The sequence below is a fragment of the Littorina saxatilis genome, linkage group LG10, assembly GCF_037325665.1.
Source record: "Littorina saxatilis isolate snail1 linkage group LG10, US_GU_Lsax_2.0, whole genome shotgun sequence".
Taxonomy (NCBI): Eukaryota; Metazoa; Mollusca; class Gastropoda; order Littorinimorpha; family Littorinidae; genus Littorina; species Littorina saxatilis.
This window is the reverse complement of record NC_090254.1, coordinates 34,533,832-34,551,685: the sequence shown is the minus strand read 5'-3', so window position 1 is coordinate 34,551,685 and position 17,854 is coordinate 34,533,832. Positions and strand designations below refer to the sequence as shown.

Here is a 17,854-nt window from a genome sequence, read left to right as displayed (position 1 = left end):
CGAAAGCAGTGTATGGCTGCCTAAATGGCAGGGTTAAAACGGTCATACACGTAAAAAAACCAGTCATACAAAAAACACGAGTGTACATGGGAGTTTCAGCCCATGAACGCAGAAGAAGAAGAAGAAACAAGTCGCGTAAGGCGAAATTACTACATTTAGTCAAGCTGTGGAACTCACAGAATGAAACTGAACGCACTGCATTTTTTCACAATGGCCGTAGTCCGCCGCTTGTGCAAAACGGAGTGAAACTGACGAGCCTGTTCAGCGCGGTAGTGGTTTCGCTGTGCTGCATAGCACGCTTTTCTGTACCTCTCTTCGTTTTAACTTTCTGAGCAGGTTTTTAATCCAAACATATCATATCTATATGTTTTTGGAATCAGGAACCGACAAGGAATAAGATGAAATTGTTTTTAAATCGATTTCGGAAATTTAATTTTGATCATATTTTTTATATTTTTAATTTTCAGAGCTTGTTTTTAATCCAAATATAACATATTTATATGTTTCTGGAATCAGGAAATGATGTAGAATAAGATGAACGTAAATTTGGATCATTTTATATAAAAAAAAAATTATTACAATTTTCAGATGTTTAATGACCAAAGTCATCAATTAATTTTTAAGCCACCAAGCTGAAATGCAATACCGAAGTCCGGCCTTCGTCGAAGATTGCTTTACAAAAATTTCAATGAATTTGATTGAAAAATGAGGGTGTGACAGTGCCGCCTCAACTTTTACAAAAAGCCGGATATGACGTCATCGAAAAAAAGAAAAAAACTTCCGGGGATATCATTCCCAGGAACTCTCATGTCTAATTTCATAAAGATCGGTCCAGTAGTTTGGTCTGAATCGCTCTACACACACACACGCACAGACACACACATACACCATGACCCTCGTCTCGATTCCCCCTCTATGTTAAAACATTTAGTCAAAACTTGACTAAATGTTAAAAGTGTAGACCCTCACCTCAGCAATGCAGCCAACAAAGCCATCAGCGGTGCCCACATTGGGCGACAAGGCTTCAGCGGGATCCACACCTCCCAGGAAGAGAGGTCGCTTCAGGTTGAGTCCTACGGTATTGCCGCTGGTCGTTCCTGCCACACCACACAATGCAACGTCACAAATACATTCCCTCTCTCTCTATCACCCACCTTTTCTCTTTGATACAAGCGGAAAAGGTGGACAGTGTTATACAGTGGAACCCCCCTTTTAAGACCCTCCCAATTTAAGACTTCCTCCTTTTTAAGGCCCGATTTTCTCAGATTTTTGGAGGTCTTAAAAGCCCCAATTTTCTCAGATTTTTGAAGATCTTAAAAGGCCCAATTTTCTTAGATTTTTGGAGATCTTAAAAGGCCCAATTTTCTCAGATTTTTGGATCTTGAAAGGCCCAATTTTCTCAGACTTTTGGATCTTAAAAGGCCCAATTTTCTCAGATTTTTTTTATCTTAAAAGGCCCAATTTTCTCAGATTTTTGGATCTTAAAAGGCCCAATTTTCTCAGATTTTTGGATCTCAAAAGGCCCAATTTTCTCAGATTTTTGGATCTTAAAAGGCCCAATTTTCTCAGATTTTTGGATCTTAAAAGGCCCAATTTTCTCAGATTTTTGGATCTTAAAAGGCCCAATTTTCTCAGATTTTTGGATCTTATAAGAGGGGTTCCACTGTACTTTGCATTTAGCAACACGAATTCAGCCCTGGACTGTTCTCCTAACTCTTCCTAAAAGTGAAAAAAACACATGCAGATTTCTTAAGGAGGTAATGATATATATGGAATGCTTTGGTACTAGTACGCGCTGTCGCCTTGCGAACTATGCATGTGCATGTGCTTGAGCTGAAGTCTGTGTATGTGAGTAGTGTGTGTACGCGCGTGCATGTGTGCGTGTGTGTACGTGTGTGTACGTGTGTGTGTGTGTTAGATATATCAATGGCCTGATACAGAGGTATTAGTAATCCAATATAAAAATAGGTGCATATATATGTAAAACAATGATATTTATGCATTCAGAAGTGTAAAACAGTCCACGTTTCATGTAACAGTTACTTTTTCCAATCTCATTTTTTTTCAGCTCTGCCTCCTGGGCTAGCTAATGTTTGGACTACATATTTCAAAGAATTTATGAACACTAACTGACACATGTCCTGTGCATGACTGATTAGTAATATGTATCACAGGATCATGTTTATTGCATAAAAAATGTCACAGATCAAGACGAAAATCAGTGATGAAAAATGTCAATGATGCACACTTGAAAAGTGGTGCTGTCAAACTTATTATACTGTTCAAAAAAAGAAACGCATAGCTTGTAATATTTGGTTAATTTAGTTACAGTAGTACCTGCCATATCCGGTCACCCATTAGTCATTGCAAAGGTGACCGCAAATATCAGGTGGCCGTTCATTACAGGCCCCCTCCTCCTCCCAAAAAAACCCAAAAACACGATCAAGTTTTCATGAAGAAAAGAAAGCGATCATCACTTTGTTTTTTAAAATCTGTTGCACTTGAGTGCGCCCTACGCTAAATCGATCAGCGATTTTTCGTGTAGTTTCACCGTTCTCTGCTGCCTTAATAACCTTCACTCTTTGCTCTAAAGTCAGCACCAGTCTTTTCTTTGTTGGAGTTTGTGTTGCCATTCTGAAAGACTGACTGACTGACTGAACAAATTCTTGACGGGCTTGCAAAGGCTTCAAATAATCACTCAACAATCACTCACGTCTTCATTCACACCTCATTCGCACACGTACGAAACAAACAAACACAAACACGCAGCGATCGCTCACACTCCAATGTAAACAAAAACAATCTTGAGTTTGACTCGTCAGCTTTATTAACAGGCGATACATGTGTTAACAGTTATAGAAAGTGGACAGGTGCTGATTTCTAACGGCCAAATAGCAGGTGGGAGGTGGGTGGGCGGGGAGAGCCACAGGCGCTCGCCCGCGAAAGTGACAAGTGGCCGTTAAGTGGCCGCTCCTGTCGAGTAAGAGGGGCACCTTAGGGCAAAAATCAGTGACCGTTGACCGCGTCAGACAGGTTAACGGCCATTAAGAGTCAATTATAGAAGGAAAACTCATTAGTCATGGGAAAGCTGGCCGCTCCGGGCAGGTTCACGCCCACGAAAGGGCCGGAAATGGAAGGGACTACTGTATATGGCTACAAGGATATCCACCAAACTGCAGAAAATGTTTATCTGGTCGTCGACCTTTCGTCCATTGCCACAAGTGAGCTCTGCACGTGACGCATGCGTTATCAGTGGCTACAATGTCAAAATTGCTCATTTGGCATGACCACTCGTCATGCTTCAGTGTAATCTCGTGAAACTCGGGGAATATTGAGCTCTCACCATGTCTTCCAAAACCCATAAAAGCGGATTGTTCGCCACAAAGAAATCAGACGACAATTCAGCGACGAAAGATGGCCCGATTGAGCAGAGAAGACCGCCAAATTGCATTGGGTCGTTTACAAGCAGGCCAAAGTCAAAGTGCAATCGCCAGGCACTTCCATGTGTCCCAGAGCACCATCAGTAGACTGTGGATCAGGTTTCAAGCCACTGGCTCCGTTGCTGACTTGCCACGAGCGGGAAGACCAAGGGCGACAACTGCTGCTCACGACCGCTTCATACGGCTCCGCCACCTCCGGAATCGTTTCCTGTCGGCCTCATCTTCTGTCCAGGCTCTCCCCGGGCCACACCAATTATCGGACCAGACCGTGCGGAACCGCCTGCATGAAGCTGGTTTGAGAGCTCGCAGACCTCACAGAGGAGCTGTCCTCACCCGCCGCCATCGCCAGAACCGAGTGCAGTGGGGCAACCAGCACCTTCGCTGGACCGTCCGGAATCACTGGAGACACGTGTGGTTCAGCGACGAGTCCTACTTCCTGCTCCAGTGACATGATGGTCGGAGGAGGGTCTACCGGAGAGTAAACGAACGTTACGCGCCCAACTGTGTGGATGAGGCACCCGTTCATGGTGGTGGAGGCGTCATGGTGTGGGGGGCGATCAATACCGCTGGAAGGAGCACCCTGGTGCACGTCCAAGGGCGCATAACTGCCCAGCGATACGTGGAGGAAATTCTGCGCCCACACGCCCTTCCTCTTCTGGCTGACCAGGATGCCATATTCCAGCAGGACAACGCTCGCCCGCACACAGCACGACTCACCACCCAGTTCCTCACCGACCACCATGTCCAGGTGCTTCCCTGGCCATCCATGTCGCCAGACATGAACCCGATAGAACACCTCTGGGATGAATTGGACAGACGTGTGCGCAGGCGAGAAGAAGCGCCGGCAAATCACCGCGATCTATTGCAGGCACTTCAGGAGGAGTGGGACACCATCCCACAGCAAGATATCCGGCATCTGATCCAGTCCATGCCCAGAAGGTGCCGGGCAGTTGTTGCTGCTCAAGGCAGTCACACCCCCTACTGACTTGACAGCCTCGGCACCCAATCGTATTGATTGACTGATTGATTTGAAGATGCAAATGAACTGTGTGTGCATTCAACTGTGTCCATACCAAATTTCAAACAAATAATCTAAATATTGGATTTTCTGTTAATTTTTTCGAAAAATAAAACAAATTTGGCAAGTAGCAACTATGCGTTTCTTTTTTTGAACAGTATATGTGCCTTGAAAACCAGTTTTGGTTAATAGTGGCATATGCATCGGACCATGAAAATTATCAAAACAAAAAGAGGAAACAGTGCTTGAAAAGCAAACCAGTGAAAAACAACGGCAGATTAAATAAAAACAAGTCGCGTAAGGCGAAAATACAATATTTAGTCAAGTAGCTGTCGAACTCACAGAATGAAACTGAACGCAATGCAACGCAGCAAGACCGTATACTCGTAGTCCACCGCTCACGGCATAGGCAGTGAAATTGACAAGAAGAGCGGGGTAGTAGTTGCGCTAAGAAGGATAGCACGCTTTTCTGTACCTCTCTTCGTTTTAACTTTCTGAGCGTGTTTTTAATCCAAACATATCATATCTATATGTTTTTGGAATCAGGAACCGACAAGGAATAAGATGAAAGTGTTTTTAAATTGATTTGGACAATTTAATTTTGATAATAATTTTTATATATTTAATTTTCAGAGCTTGTTTTTAATCCGAATATAACATATTTATATGTTTTTGGAATCAGCAAATGATGGAGAATAAGATAAACGTAAATTTGGATCGTTTTATAAATTTTTATTTTTTTTTTACAATTTTCAGATTTTTAATGACCAAAGTCATTAATTAATTTTTAAGCCACCAAGCTGAAATGCAATACCGAAGTCCGGGCTTCGTCGAAGATTACTTGACCAAAATTTCAACCAATTTGGTTGAAAAATGAGGGCGTGACAGTGCCGCCTCAACTTTCACGAAAAGCCGGATATGACGTCATCAAAGACATTTATCAAAAAAATGAAAAAAACGTTCGGGGATTTCATACCCAGGAACTCTCATGTCAAATTTCATAAAGATCGGTCCAGTAGTTTAGTCTGAATCGCTCTACACACACACACACACACACACACAGACACACAGACACACAGACACACGCACATACACCACGACCCTCGTTTCGATTCCCCCTCGATGTTAAAATATTTAGTCAAAACTTGACTAAATATAAAAAGGGGTATTTAGCAGTTTTTATTTGAAAAAAATTCAGCAGAAGTTATCTTGTGACATAAAGTCAAAAACTTTCTCAAGCATGTATCTTTATCTCATACGTAATTGAATATTCATAAAAAATACTTTTTCTTAAATCACATCACAGAATTTCTTTTTTTTTATACAAATTTTGGCAAAAGAAATAAAAGAATTTCAGTTAATTCACTCTGGTTCTGTTTAGAGGAACAATAGTATTTTCTTCACAAATTCTGTTTCATTACTTTCTAATATGTCTTAGAAAATGAAATGTTGCCAGCAATGTTTCATTAAAAAACTTGTTCCTCAGCTCAGCTTAGCTGGCTGTTTGCAATGAAAAGGATTTATAGAACAATATGTCTGTGGTCAGAAACACGTAAACGCACTACGTTCCTGCAAATTAGGTCTGCAACACTAGAACAATTCAATCTGCACTTTTTTAAGACGTAGTAATAAAGTTGCACTAGAACGCAATATCACCTTGTTGACACCTGAAATTTGTACAAAAGCCAACTTCAGCAGAGTCATACGTTGAGACTGATCCCAAGAACGGTCTAGCACAGCTACTACATTGTTCTACAGTTAGAAAACTATGGTATACATAGATATATGTTTTTCTGCACTATTTATACCTAAATGTCCTCCTTTCCTCGCCTCAGCAATTGCTAATAAATAAAAAAAGGCGCAAACTAGCACGAAGAGCTACTGAGCAATTATGCTTCAAGCTGTAACATTGATAATTAGTCATAAACAGAATTAATGCAGCGTTTGCTGGTTAAGTTGTTATTATGTATCAACTGTCTAACATATCTAGTAACTGATGTTTGATGACTGATGTCAATAACCCTGTATATGTACGTCACAGCAAGCCAGTACAATGTACCTAAATCTACAAATACTCAGGTACTATAACTATTTTTAAAACATCGAGTTAATTATCATCAAGTAGCAATATCATTTTTGGTGTAGACTCCAAGCAACAAACATTTGTAATTGTTTCTTTAAAGTCAGATATCATCATATTAGATGTTACACTTGAGAATCGTTTTAAGGGCAGACCGGGTAGGCAAAATGAGTTATTTTTGGTCTCATACACCTTTTTGGGGTTGTTGCATTTTTCACACCTTTGAACATCCTGGAATGCATTCAATAATCTGCTTTTGTCATTTTAGACATGTATTCATGTAAATAAAACCATTTTCAAACCGATGTTTTGTTGTTTTTGTCTGTGTTTTATCAAAAAAATCGAAAAAATGGTCAACTTTGGATACTCCGTGCTGGTAAATGTGCGCACATGACATGACCCTTCGCTGTTCAAACTGTGTGGAAATTTCCGTTCTTCAAGATGACGTCATCACCGTTGGGGAATTTCCGTTGACATAGGCACAAAGAGAGAGAATCCGTTCCAACCGAAACCCCGGAATTAATATATGCAAATATATGTAGGTCAAAGGCATTTGGCGCAAGCGCAGTAGACAACTTATCAGTCCCCCGGTGTCAACAAATCCATGACGTTTTCACCGATTCAGCAGCATTTTTCAAAGTTTTGAGCTGCGGAGAACAACCCTAACATTGGAAATGTTCGGCATAGTGTCAAGAAATATCAGAGAAAGATGAACCAGCAGCAGCGAACAGTAGAAGGAAGTAACAACACTCCGAAATGAACCAACATGATCGTATTTAAGCAGACGACATTCTGATTCTAAGATTCTTGACTCGACGAGGTGGGTTTTGCTTCTTTCTCTTTTCGATCTTGTTTGTTTGACAACGTGATTTATTGCACATCGTTATGTTGTTGTTGTTGTAAGAATGTGTTAGGGTTTGCAGGTAAATGATAAACAGTTTGTGTCTGAAGTATTTTGCGGGTTTCTTGATCCAATTTACTGACCATGCCGCCGCCGCATCCCCCCCCCCCCCCCCCCCCCCCCCCCCCCCCCCCCCCCCTCGATCATCTCTGTGATATCGTCTTCACAACCCCTATTTTATTGTTCTTCGCTGGCCAGTCCTTGAGAGCTTACTATGGTGTAACATGTCATCAGTATTCTTTGTCTGGGGTCAAACTGAGAAGCAGCATCTGAGCGATGTACGACTGACACAGTTTCTGTTTCTGGTCATTGACCGTAGGAAAATAAGTACCCTACTAGAGAGCGTTCTCTAATTCTAAAGGATTGGTTTACACCAGCATGGCTGACCAACCTATCATTGACAGCAATATTGTTGTCAAATCTTTTCCATTAACTAAGGAATAAAAAAAATAGATCCAATTTACTTCACCAAAGAAAAAAAAAGAGTTAAACTAAAGGACTGGGGATGCAACTCATGAATCAAAAGCATAAAGATCACCTGCAAACAGTGCTAGGTTTAGGAAATCTGAAAATGTATACACACACACAGAACACACACACACACACACACAAAACAGACAACAGACAAGAAACAAGCAAATACATAGCAAGTGTGATGAAAGAAATTAATTTTAAAAGAAAAATATGAAAAGAAAGAAAGAAAGAAAGAAAATAATTCAGCTAGTTTCAGTATTAGTTCCTGTGTGTATGTGATTGTGTGGTTACTCAAATCCCATAGTAAACTTGACATGTACATTTTGTGATAGGGGCCAATTAATGAATGTCTTTTGTGTGTGTGTGTGTGTGTGTGTTTGTCAACCGACATATGTGGGTACGAGCCGCTGAGGTGGTTGTAAGAAAACCCGCCTGTTCAGTGGTTGGGGGCTGATTGGGATTTCTGATTTACCAGCCTAGCCAAAAAGTTGAGGTACACCCCATGTAACATGGTCATTTGCAAAATAAAGTACAAGCACTTGTTGACGTTTATATTGAATCTTAAAATTTGCAGCTTATTACAAACAAAAACCATGGACAGTTGTATCAAATATTAAATCAGTGTTTGTGTATTTATTAGGTTGGAGCAAGGGGAGAGCCAGTCCTCCTGTGGTGGCAGCGAGGAGAAAGATTGACCTGATGGAAAAGTTTGCTAAACCGGAACTACCCTCTTCCACAGCAGAAACATCAGCTTTGCCATCTTCTGACCAACCATAAGAAGATACAGATACTTTGCCATCTTCTGACCCATCACAAGCAGATATGGATACTGGTACTGTGCAACGTCACTCCGCTGACATGTGTTGGGCTTTTGTCAACATTGATCAGCTCAATCTATTGCTGAAAGGTTTATATCCTGTACTGAATGCTTGTCTGATAGCAGTCTGATTATGAAAGAAGGTGATGCATCATCCCAAGGATTTGCACAGGCCCTGCATCTGGAGTGCATATGAGTGTCCATTCAAGTCTGCAGTTGTTTACTCTTCTCCCGGTGTTTGCAACGCTTCGGGTGGTAAAGTTGCATTTTAAATAATCCGCGTATGACCATGTTGGTACATGGAAAGGGACATTCAGCTTTACAGAAATTTGCTGTAGTGTTAGGATTGAGCACAGAAATACTGTAATTAAAATGTTGCAACTTTTGAATGGCTTGATAGCTTTGTTCCATTTGTGTATATATAATTATGTAATGTTGTTGATGATTTGTGAAGCATCATTTCTATGCAATGGAATAAGAAATCAGTGCATCCGTTGGGTTTTTATGAGTCTGACAGTTTGGTTCTGATCAATATTTTCATATCAGCACAAACACAGATAATTGACTTTTTTAATGTTTTCATATGATTTTTTTTTTAAATCAAAAAAATCTGATAATTTGATTATCAAATCATTTCCCCTTCATAGTTAAAGTGTTATTCTGGTTAAAAAAAAAACCACCCCATTAATTCAAGCTCTACTGTGGTACTAGTTTACCGGGGTACTAGTGAGACTCTTTTACATGCTGTTTTCTCTACATGTAATTTGAGACAAAATGTGGTAATTAAAATGTTGTAACTATTGAATGGCAAGATGGATTTGTTCCAATTTTGTATATGTTGTTTATGATTTGTGAAGCACCATTTCTGTGCATGGAATAAGAATACAGTGGATTCCTTGTGTTTTTATGAGTCCGACAGTTTCGTTTTGATTCATATCTGCACTAACATAGATGAGTTTTCAAATGATTTTTTAAAAAAAGTCTGGATAATTTGATTGTCAACTCATTTCCCCATCATAGTAAAGTGGTTATTCTTATAAAAACATATCAATTCAGGCTGCACTGTGCTACTAGTTTGAGGTACTGGTTGGAATCTTTCAAATGCTGTTTTCTCTGAATGTAATTTTCAGACAAACATCTGTAATTAAAATGTTGCAACTTTTGAATGGCTTGATGGATTTGTTTCATTTTTGTTTATGTTGTTTATGATTTGTAAAGCGTCAGTTTTGTGTATGGAATAAGAGTTAAGTGCATTGGTTGGGTTTTTATGAGTCTGACAGTTTGGTTCTGATTCATGTTTTCATATCGGTACAAGCAAAGATGGCTGTTTTCATATGATGTATATAAAAAAAATCCTGATAATTTGATTGTCAAATCCTTTTCCCTACATAGTAAAGTGGTCATTCTGATAAAAACATATGAATTCAGGGTGCACTGTGCTACTGGTTTTTTTATGTACTGGTTCAAATCTTTAAAATGCTGTTTTCTCTGAATGTAATTTTCAGACAAAACGCTACAATTAAAATGTTGCAACTTTTGAAAGGCTTGATGGATTTGTTCAGTTTTTGTATATGTTGTTTATGAGTTGTACAGCATCAGTTCTGTGTATGGAATAAGAGTTCAGTGCATTGGTTGGGTTTTTATGAGTCTGACAGTTAGGATTTCATGTATTTTTCTTATCAGAACTGAACCGGTAACTGAAAATGCTAAATTAAAATAATATATTGCTTAGAAATGCTTTTCGATACACAGAATTATTAAACACACACATATTGCTGCAAAGAAGAAAAATTGGATCAAAACATGCACTGGTTCACAAACTGCAACATTTTAAAATAAGCACATTTTATAACGTTTTTCTCACATTTTGGTGAATAAAACCCCCAAAAATTGCTTTTCACTCAAAATTTAAAATGGTTTCCCTTAATTAGGTTATTCTGCTTGCAAAAATCAAACAAGCAGCAAGCTGTTTCCAAAATAAAAAAAAAAAGTGCTTGCCTACCCTGTCCCCCCTTAAACGACTCATTGAATCAAAGAAGAAGATCATTAAAAGCTATATAAAGCATTCTTTCTCTACAACAACTGAAGATCTGATGCAATAATTTAAGTTTGAACTGTGTTCAAATTTCTGTTTCTGTGTTTGTTTAAGTGTTAAATTTTAAATATATTCATACAATTGTTTAACCGCCATCTTTTGCCCCTACAAGTTTCAATGCAAAGACGATTAAACCAACCTCCTCGTTAACGGGGTAGAGTGAATTTTATATGTAAACATAGCTCTCAGTCCTAAGATAAGACCAATTAACCCAAGATAAAATATCAGAGAAAAGGAAAAGATGTCAAAGTTAACATTTTTAATTAAACAAAAATTAAAAAAATTCACACCAGAACCCCACGTAAATCAGTACATGATGTGGAAGTGATTTAGAATGTTAGAAAAATTGTTAGAAGAGGAAATCATTTTGCATGCAGAATTAAGATTTGAACACTTTCTAATCTTTACTTCAGTCTGGACAAAATGTTAATGTTGCTCCCAACACCAAATTAAATTCAAAGGCCAAACTACAGCTTATTTCAAAGTATCAATAATGGCAATGGTATCTTACTTTTGTTTTCTGTACAGAGTAGTCTTAATTAAACCAGCAGGTACATGATATTGCCCAAACCTAGTATGCGATACATAGTCTGGTGACTTTACTTTATTAGTGCAGGTAATAAACATTTTAATACAGTTTTTGCTTGATTGAGCAGAAATGTGTTTGTGCAGTCTTATAGTCGCAGCTGTCATAAACAGTGAGTTACACTGAAAAGCGAGCTGTCCGCATCCAACTTGCATATTACCTGAATAATTTTCAGAAAACATTTCTCTGTCCATTGTTTTGCACTTTCAAATAGTAAAAGAGAGCCAGGTGCAGACAGATGGCTCAGAAGAATGTGCAGGAAGAGGGAACAGCTAGGGGGAAATCAGAAGAGGTGAGTACAATCAAGATATACAAATTCCAGAAGTAACTCTGTCTGAACATTGTCTATTTTGGGATGGAAATAGGGATGAGGTAGGGTAGTAAAGTCAACATTCACTGCTGGTATAAGTCATTCCGTTACAAGAAGGATAAGGGGGGGGGGGGGGGGGGGGGAAGCAGAAGAGATCAAGAATTCAGATCTACAAATGTCTTCTCAACATAAATCTGTAATGGGGAAACAGTGAAGAAATTTAAAGGGGTGGGGTGGGGTGGGGTGGGGTGGGGGGGGGGGGGGGTGGGGTGGGGGGGGTGGGGTGCTTCAAACTTATCTTACACACAGCAACACGGGGTCGATCAACTACATGGGTGTGCGGGACGAGGGGCGCTGTGGGGGTAGAAACTGACTGTTAGATGATGTCTGTGTGAAGTGCAAGGAAGAAAGAGGTTCAGGTACAATCAGGATCAATTGAAACTCAACTTTGCAGGTTCAAACCAATCAGAATGAAAAAGGAAGAAAACAAAGGGTGATGTACAATATAGTGGAATAGGTGGCTGGGTGTAGACCAAAAACAAATGTAACATTATGCACTGAAATAATCCTTGGGCAATTGGTGCTCTGTGCATAAAATCGCACGCAGTGTGTGTGTAAAAAAAAAAAAGCACGCTGCAATTTCAGAAACTGAAGACAATTTGCGGCAGATACGCATGCTCACACAGTGCACCACAACAACTGTGTTTTATTCCTGTGAAGCAGGACACTGTCGGCCCTTCAGCTATTAGTAACAGTTTCACGCCAGCTAGTCACAACGGCAGCACGTAGCATACTGTGCGCATACAGTGCGTTAAAGTCCACTGACACAAACGTGTGTTTCACACACAGCTCACACCGTGCTTCAATCACCCGCCCGTTCCAATCAAAACTCACCGTTTTTTTTATTGATATTATAAGCAAATCTGATTTTTTGGCAATTTTCAGAGTTTGCAAAATTGAACTGAAAGAGTGAAGGGAGTACCAAAAAGCTAATGAGTTGTGATTGGAACGGCCGCTATAAACAAGCGCCCAATTTGCAGCGGCAATGCAACAAGTCCGCAAGCAAGCAAGCGATCTGGACACTGAACTGACGTACGAGCATGAGCGCAGAACGCAAGCGAAGGCAGCAACACAAACAGCGAGCAGAGATCACCGACAAATGCATTAGCAAAAAGCTCACTTTGTTTCTCTCTTTCTCTGAGCTCAGAGGCAAGAGAGAATTTGTATTGAGAACTGAGCTTGCTAGTGCAACAACGCCATTGAAATAGAACACGTAGAGAGCTGCACATGGTCTGCCATGAGTGACTAACTCAATTTTGATTTCATTGCATTTTGTTTTGTTTTGAGTTAATTATTTATTGGGGTGGGTTTTGCAATGAATAACAATGAAAATATTCCTGTTAATGGCTTTAAAAAAATTGAAACAACAGTCACTCACAGCATATTTTGTCTTAAATCAATATGCGGTTCTCACAGCATAGCCATTTCATTTGATGCCAAACATTCTGCTCATGCAATCTATCCTTATTTGGTCTTTGTCTAACTTAAAAAAAAGAACATTGAAGTTTGGTGTAGACTTGTCAAATTGCTAGTATAAATGTATCTGACTACCCACCTATCAGATGGTGAAAAGGGTGATGACTTTTGATTGTGTGTATTGACACAAGGATGTTGTTTTATAATCGGCAATCAGCAAAATGCATATACTTCTATCAAATCTTCCAAAACTTTGCCATCATATCACAGTACCTTTGCATAATTGCGGAAATTTTGGCAAATTTGACAAAGAAAATCCTAGCAAGATCCTTGGTATATTAACCAGGCCTAATTAATTATCATTGAAAAAATGATATCACTTCATGGGCAGAATGTCAAAGGCATCAATAAAGTGAATCACTGCATTTGAATTTGTTCTGATTGAATTTTTGGGCAGCAAATGTTAGCATAATATGCAGCGCAAACACGAAAAAGATAAAGTCAGAAACAAACCAAACAAAGAAAGAAAACCCAGTTCCAAAACTAAAAGAAGGGGAAAAGAAAGTCTAATGAAAAATCAGTAAAATGTACTATAACTGGGCACATTAAGCCCTGAACTGAAGGTTCAAGATTTAGTTCCAACTGCACTGTGCTTGTACATTTTTAAACAATTAATCATTTGAAATACTGTACAAATGTTATCCAACTGTAATGAAGCAGCCCTTTTTTCTAAAACCTAATCATCTTATTATTATTAATTTTTTTTCCATTCCTTTCTTTGCAGAAATTTAAGCGATATAACTCAACTTCACTTTTTTCAATGAAAAAAAAATCTTGACGTATAAAGAACACAGAAAAATTATATAGAAAACCTAAGTGCAAGTAAAACTTCTCCAAAAATCGAACTATATATTACCAACATAAATCAGGTTTTTAGTTTTTTAAACATCACTCACAGCAGAGGCCAAAATAATTTGTTGTTGGAGGAAGAGAATGCAAGTGAGTAACCTTCAGAAACACGAAACGTGTCAGTGAAAACTAGATATTGAAAAGACAATGCAAAATCTAAACAAATCATTCGCAGCACTATGCAAAAAAGAAGGAAAAAGCAGCGAGCTGGGAGGGTCGGGGGTGGGGGGGATGGGGGGTCGCAAAGACGGCAAGGCCTAAAAAAAAAAGAGGCAGAGCGTTTGAAAGGAGAACTTTTCCATAGCGACAATAGCAGTAGCGTATACCTCTATTAAAAACATCGCCTCTATCTCTTCTAGAGTAGAGATCTCTGACGTTGTCAACTTGTTCTGAGGGGGAAAGAGAAAAACCAAACACAACAAAACTCTTTAGCATCAAACAATCAACGCTGAAACAACAACTAGTATGTCAATATAAACTGAAACATAAAATAACTAAACACTAGGGAAAACAACAAAAACAAAAACAAAAAGAGAACAGCAACAGAAACCAATAGTGTAGTAATAATTGAGCAGGGTAACACGCTGATTCTACATGAAATGATCAGTGACTGCAGGAGCTGAAACAAATGATTGATTTAGAAAAATGCTGCTGTAATGAGATACATGTGCTGATTAAATGTCAATGAGCAAGAATTGTAAACATCACAAAGAGTTCAAAAGAATCTCAAACTTTGTGAAAGACTATAATAACACGCTTACAAATGTTTTACATTGCAGGGAAATTCTATAGGTGCCACACATTATTCTACACCCCTCCCGCCACCCAAGTCACAATTCACTTCTTGTAATTAAGCTGACAAAAGTCCAAGCATAATGTAAATGAAAACGACAAGGGAGTGAAATTTATGAAATTTTTTTATCAAAGCAAGTACTAAATGTTTTAAAGGTGGGACAAATAAACGCACTTTATGTATACATACTGGCAAGTAATTTGTTTTTAATAGAGGGTGAGGGGGGTTTACATGAAAATAAATTCATGCAGACTACATGAAGTTGTCATTTGCCAGGGATTCCCATACAAAAGTTAAATTCTTTTGAAACTGAATATTTTCCAGAAAACATTGCAAAGTGTTTTGTCACTTAACAGGTTCCCGTCAAGCTGACAGCTTCAAGTAAATAAAATTTGAATAATATTCACAAATGTGTAGGTTATCAAGTAAATGTGAAATTTATTATAATATAGTGCAGACGGTAACTGAGTATCATTTAATACAAAGGTCATTTTTTTCAAACCTTCAGAAATTTACATTTGCAAGAAAATATATGTAAGCAACTATTGTCTTGGCCCTTTTATTACAATTCTATTGTCTTGGCCCTTTTATTACAATTTTAACTGCCAAACATTGTTTTTACATGTTTTCCCATCCCCCTTTCTCCTCTCTTTGCCCTCCTACTTCAATTACAGGTGGGGATGGAGGAAGGATGGCGGTTCTTTTATGCCTTTTAAATTCATAATCATCCCCTTCATTTTAAAAAAAAAATTTTAATTTTTTTTATTGTTTCACTTCTTGCAGGTTTCTAGCAAAAAACCCATGTGTGCCTTTAAGTGCACAAACAACTAGCAGAATTCAACCCATTTTTAAAAACGACCAAAAAAATGACCTTTATAAATGATTGATCTATATATATGTGCTTAATGTTTTTACTGAACAGTGATGTACAAAGTGCTGTAGCATGATTTACTCAACATGTGGGAATTAATGCAAATTATTATTCCACAGTTATAAATGGTAACAAAACTGACAACACCTGGCCAAACACAGAAACACACAACAGGGGAGTGCAAAGCTTGTAACTTATTAGCGATAAGTTTCAGTCAAAATAAATTAAATATACTGGCGTCAAACCTGAGAAAATTACATCTGCGCTTGCAAATATAAATGCTTAACTGCAGCCAAATTGATTAAAGTATTGACTGCAGGGTAGCCAAAAAAATGGAGGCACTATGGAGGCGCGCGTTCTACATTTCAAACTGTTTCAAACAAATTAATATTAAACATGCTTAATGGAAAAGAACAGAAAAAAGGGGGCAAAAGCAAGAGGGAGAAAGCTGGCTTTGTTGACCATTAGCTTTGATAAGATTTCTGAAATCTGCAAGATCTGGCTAAAGAATCAGCATTGTAGTAATGAAACAGTACTGCACAGTGAATACTGCAGAGAAAGGTATAATTTAAACTAGATCACAATAACCAATGAAACACTGACGACAGCAAGGACAACAACAACAACAATTAACAACAACAACTAACAACAACAACAACAGCAACAACAAACAAAAGCACAAAGAATTATATGAACTCAAACAAATAACTTAATGTTATTTTTCTCTGACACAGTTACTTCAAACTGACAGAAAAAAGAAGAAAGAACAATGAAAAAGCAATGAAAACCAAAACAACATATTAGATGCACATGACAAAACAGTACGAAAATGCAACACAGACCCACAGTCCAACAAGAACATCTTTTGATGGTAATTAATCAATGATTTTTTTTTTCTCAGCATAGAATCCATAATCTTATCATTACATTTCAACAGATCATTAATCTGAGTTTAACCAATGTTGATATTAGACATTTTTAAAAAATCACTTAGAGCTGAATTACATGTCTTTGTTTTTTTCTTTCTTCTTAAATTGCTAATCTGCAGCAAACCCCTTTCCTCTTTGTCTGTCCACCAGCGACTGAGAATCTTATTTGGCAGTTAATACCAATTAAAACATATTCTTTTGCCAAATTTGATCCCCTAACAGCTGCACCTCACCCTCCTCCCAACACACACACACAAAACAAGGATAAGGAAAATGAAAAAAATGAAAACAAAATCACAACAAAGCTTTTTTTCAAATAAGATCACATTATTGTCAGAAACGGCCTAGCTTTTCTGCTCACAAAGCACTTAAGAATAAGCAACGATGGATGAGCATGAGACAGAACGCAACCTACCGTTGACAGGATCCTCGTTGTTGACAACGAGCATTCCATCACGACCATTACGGTCCACCGTCACCCTGGCCCAGTCGTTGATGGGTATCTGGTTACGACTCCTCAGGACAGCAGGGCCTGCAAACAGTACACAATGTTAGGTCTCACCTATGAGTGACAAAACTTTCTGGAACTTTGGACAAAATAAAGTTAAATCCATTTTAACTCCCTGGCCACCCCCTAACCACTGTAAGAGCCTGGTTTTCCAATATTTTCTGTTAAAGTCTGTAAATTACATTTACCCAAATTTCGAGACCCTCTTGACTTTCTCAGAATTATGGAGGTTTAGATCTTCAAATGGGGGGGGGGGGGGGGGGGGGGGGGGGAGTCCCACTGTAAACGTATTAACCGCTGTTGTTGTTCCTTCAATTTTCTTGTTTGACTTATTTTCAAGACATGTTTTGTCTATAGCTACTGTGGCAGTACCTGTAAACATCACAAACACTTATGCAGGGCTGCCACCCCAAAAATGTCAAAAACCTAAAAGGCCAGGGTCCTGGGGCCGCCGGGCCCCTGGTTGGGTGCTAGGGGGTCTGGGTGGCAACGCCCCCCAGAAGGTGAGGCTTTTTTGTAACTTGTGGAAGCAAAGAACAGCCTCTCCTGGTACCAAATTGTATGTTAATAAACTATACAAAAACAAATAAAAATTTTTTTTAACATTTTTTTGTGTGTGTGTGTGATAAGAAACCGGATTTCTGGCA

The 17,854-nt window shown here is 38.7% G+C and overlaps 1 protein-coding gene and 1 long non-coding RNA gene across 13 annotated transcripts in view; one reads left to right on the top strand and one right to left on the bottom strand.

Moving 5' to 3' along the window:
- Nucleotides 1-17,854, bottom strand: part of LOC138978661 (basement membrane-specific heparan sulfate proteoglycan core protein-like) — a 307,598-nt gene that overhangs the window by 6,579 nt on the left and 283,165 nt on the right. For 11 of the 12 annotated variants that reach the window (XM_070351439.1, XM_070351449.1, XM_070351445.1 and 8 more), the window contains 3 exons: nucleotides 17,115-17,231; nucleotides 14,433-14,495; nucleotides 970-1,097 (listed from right to left, as the gene is read on the bottom strand). In XM_070351439.1, the coding sequence (XP_070207540.1) occupies nucleotides 970-1,097; nucleotides 14,433-14,495; nucleotides 17,115-17,231 (308 nt within the window). The remainder of the gene's footprint in view (nucleotides 1-969; nucleotides 1,098-14,432; nucleotides 14,496-17,114; nucleotides 17,232-17,854) is intronic. The other variant, XM_070351441.1, reaches the window with a different exon arrangement.
- Nucleotides 7,009-10,279, top strand: LOC138978670 (uncharacterized). The gene is made up of 2 exons (XR_011459758.1): nucleotides 7,009-7,358; nucleotides 8,554-10,279. It is a non-coding gene; the product is annotated as an uncharacterized lncRNA (long non-coding RNA).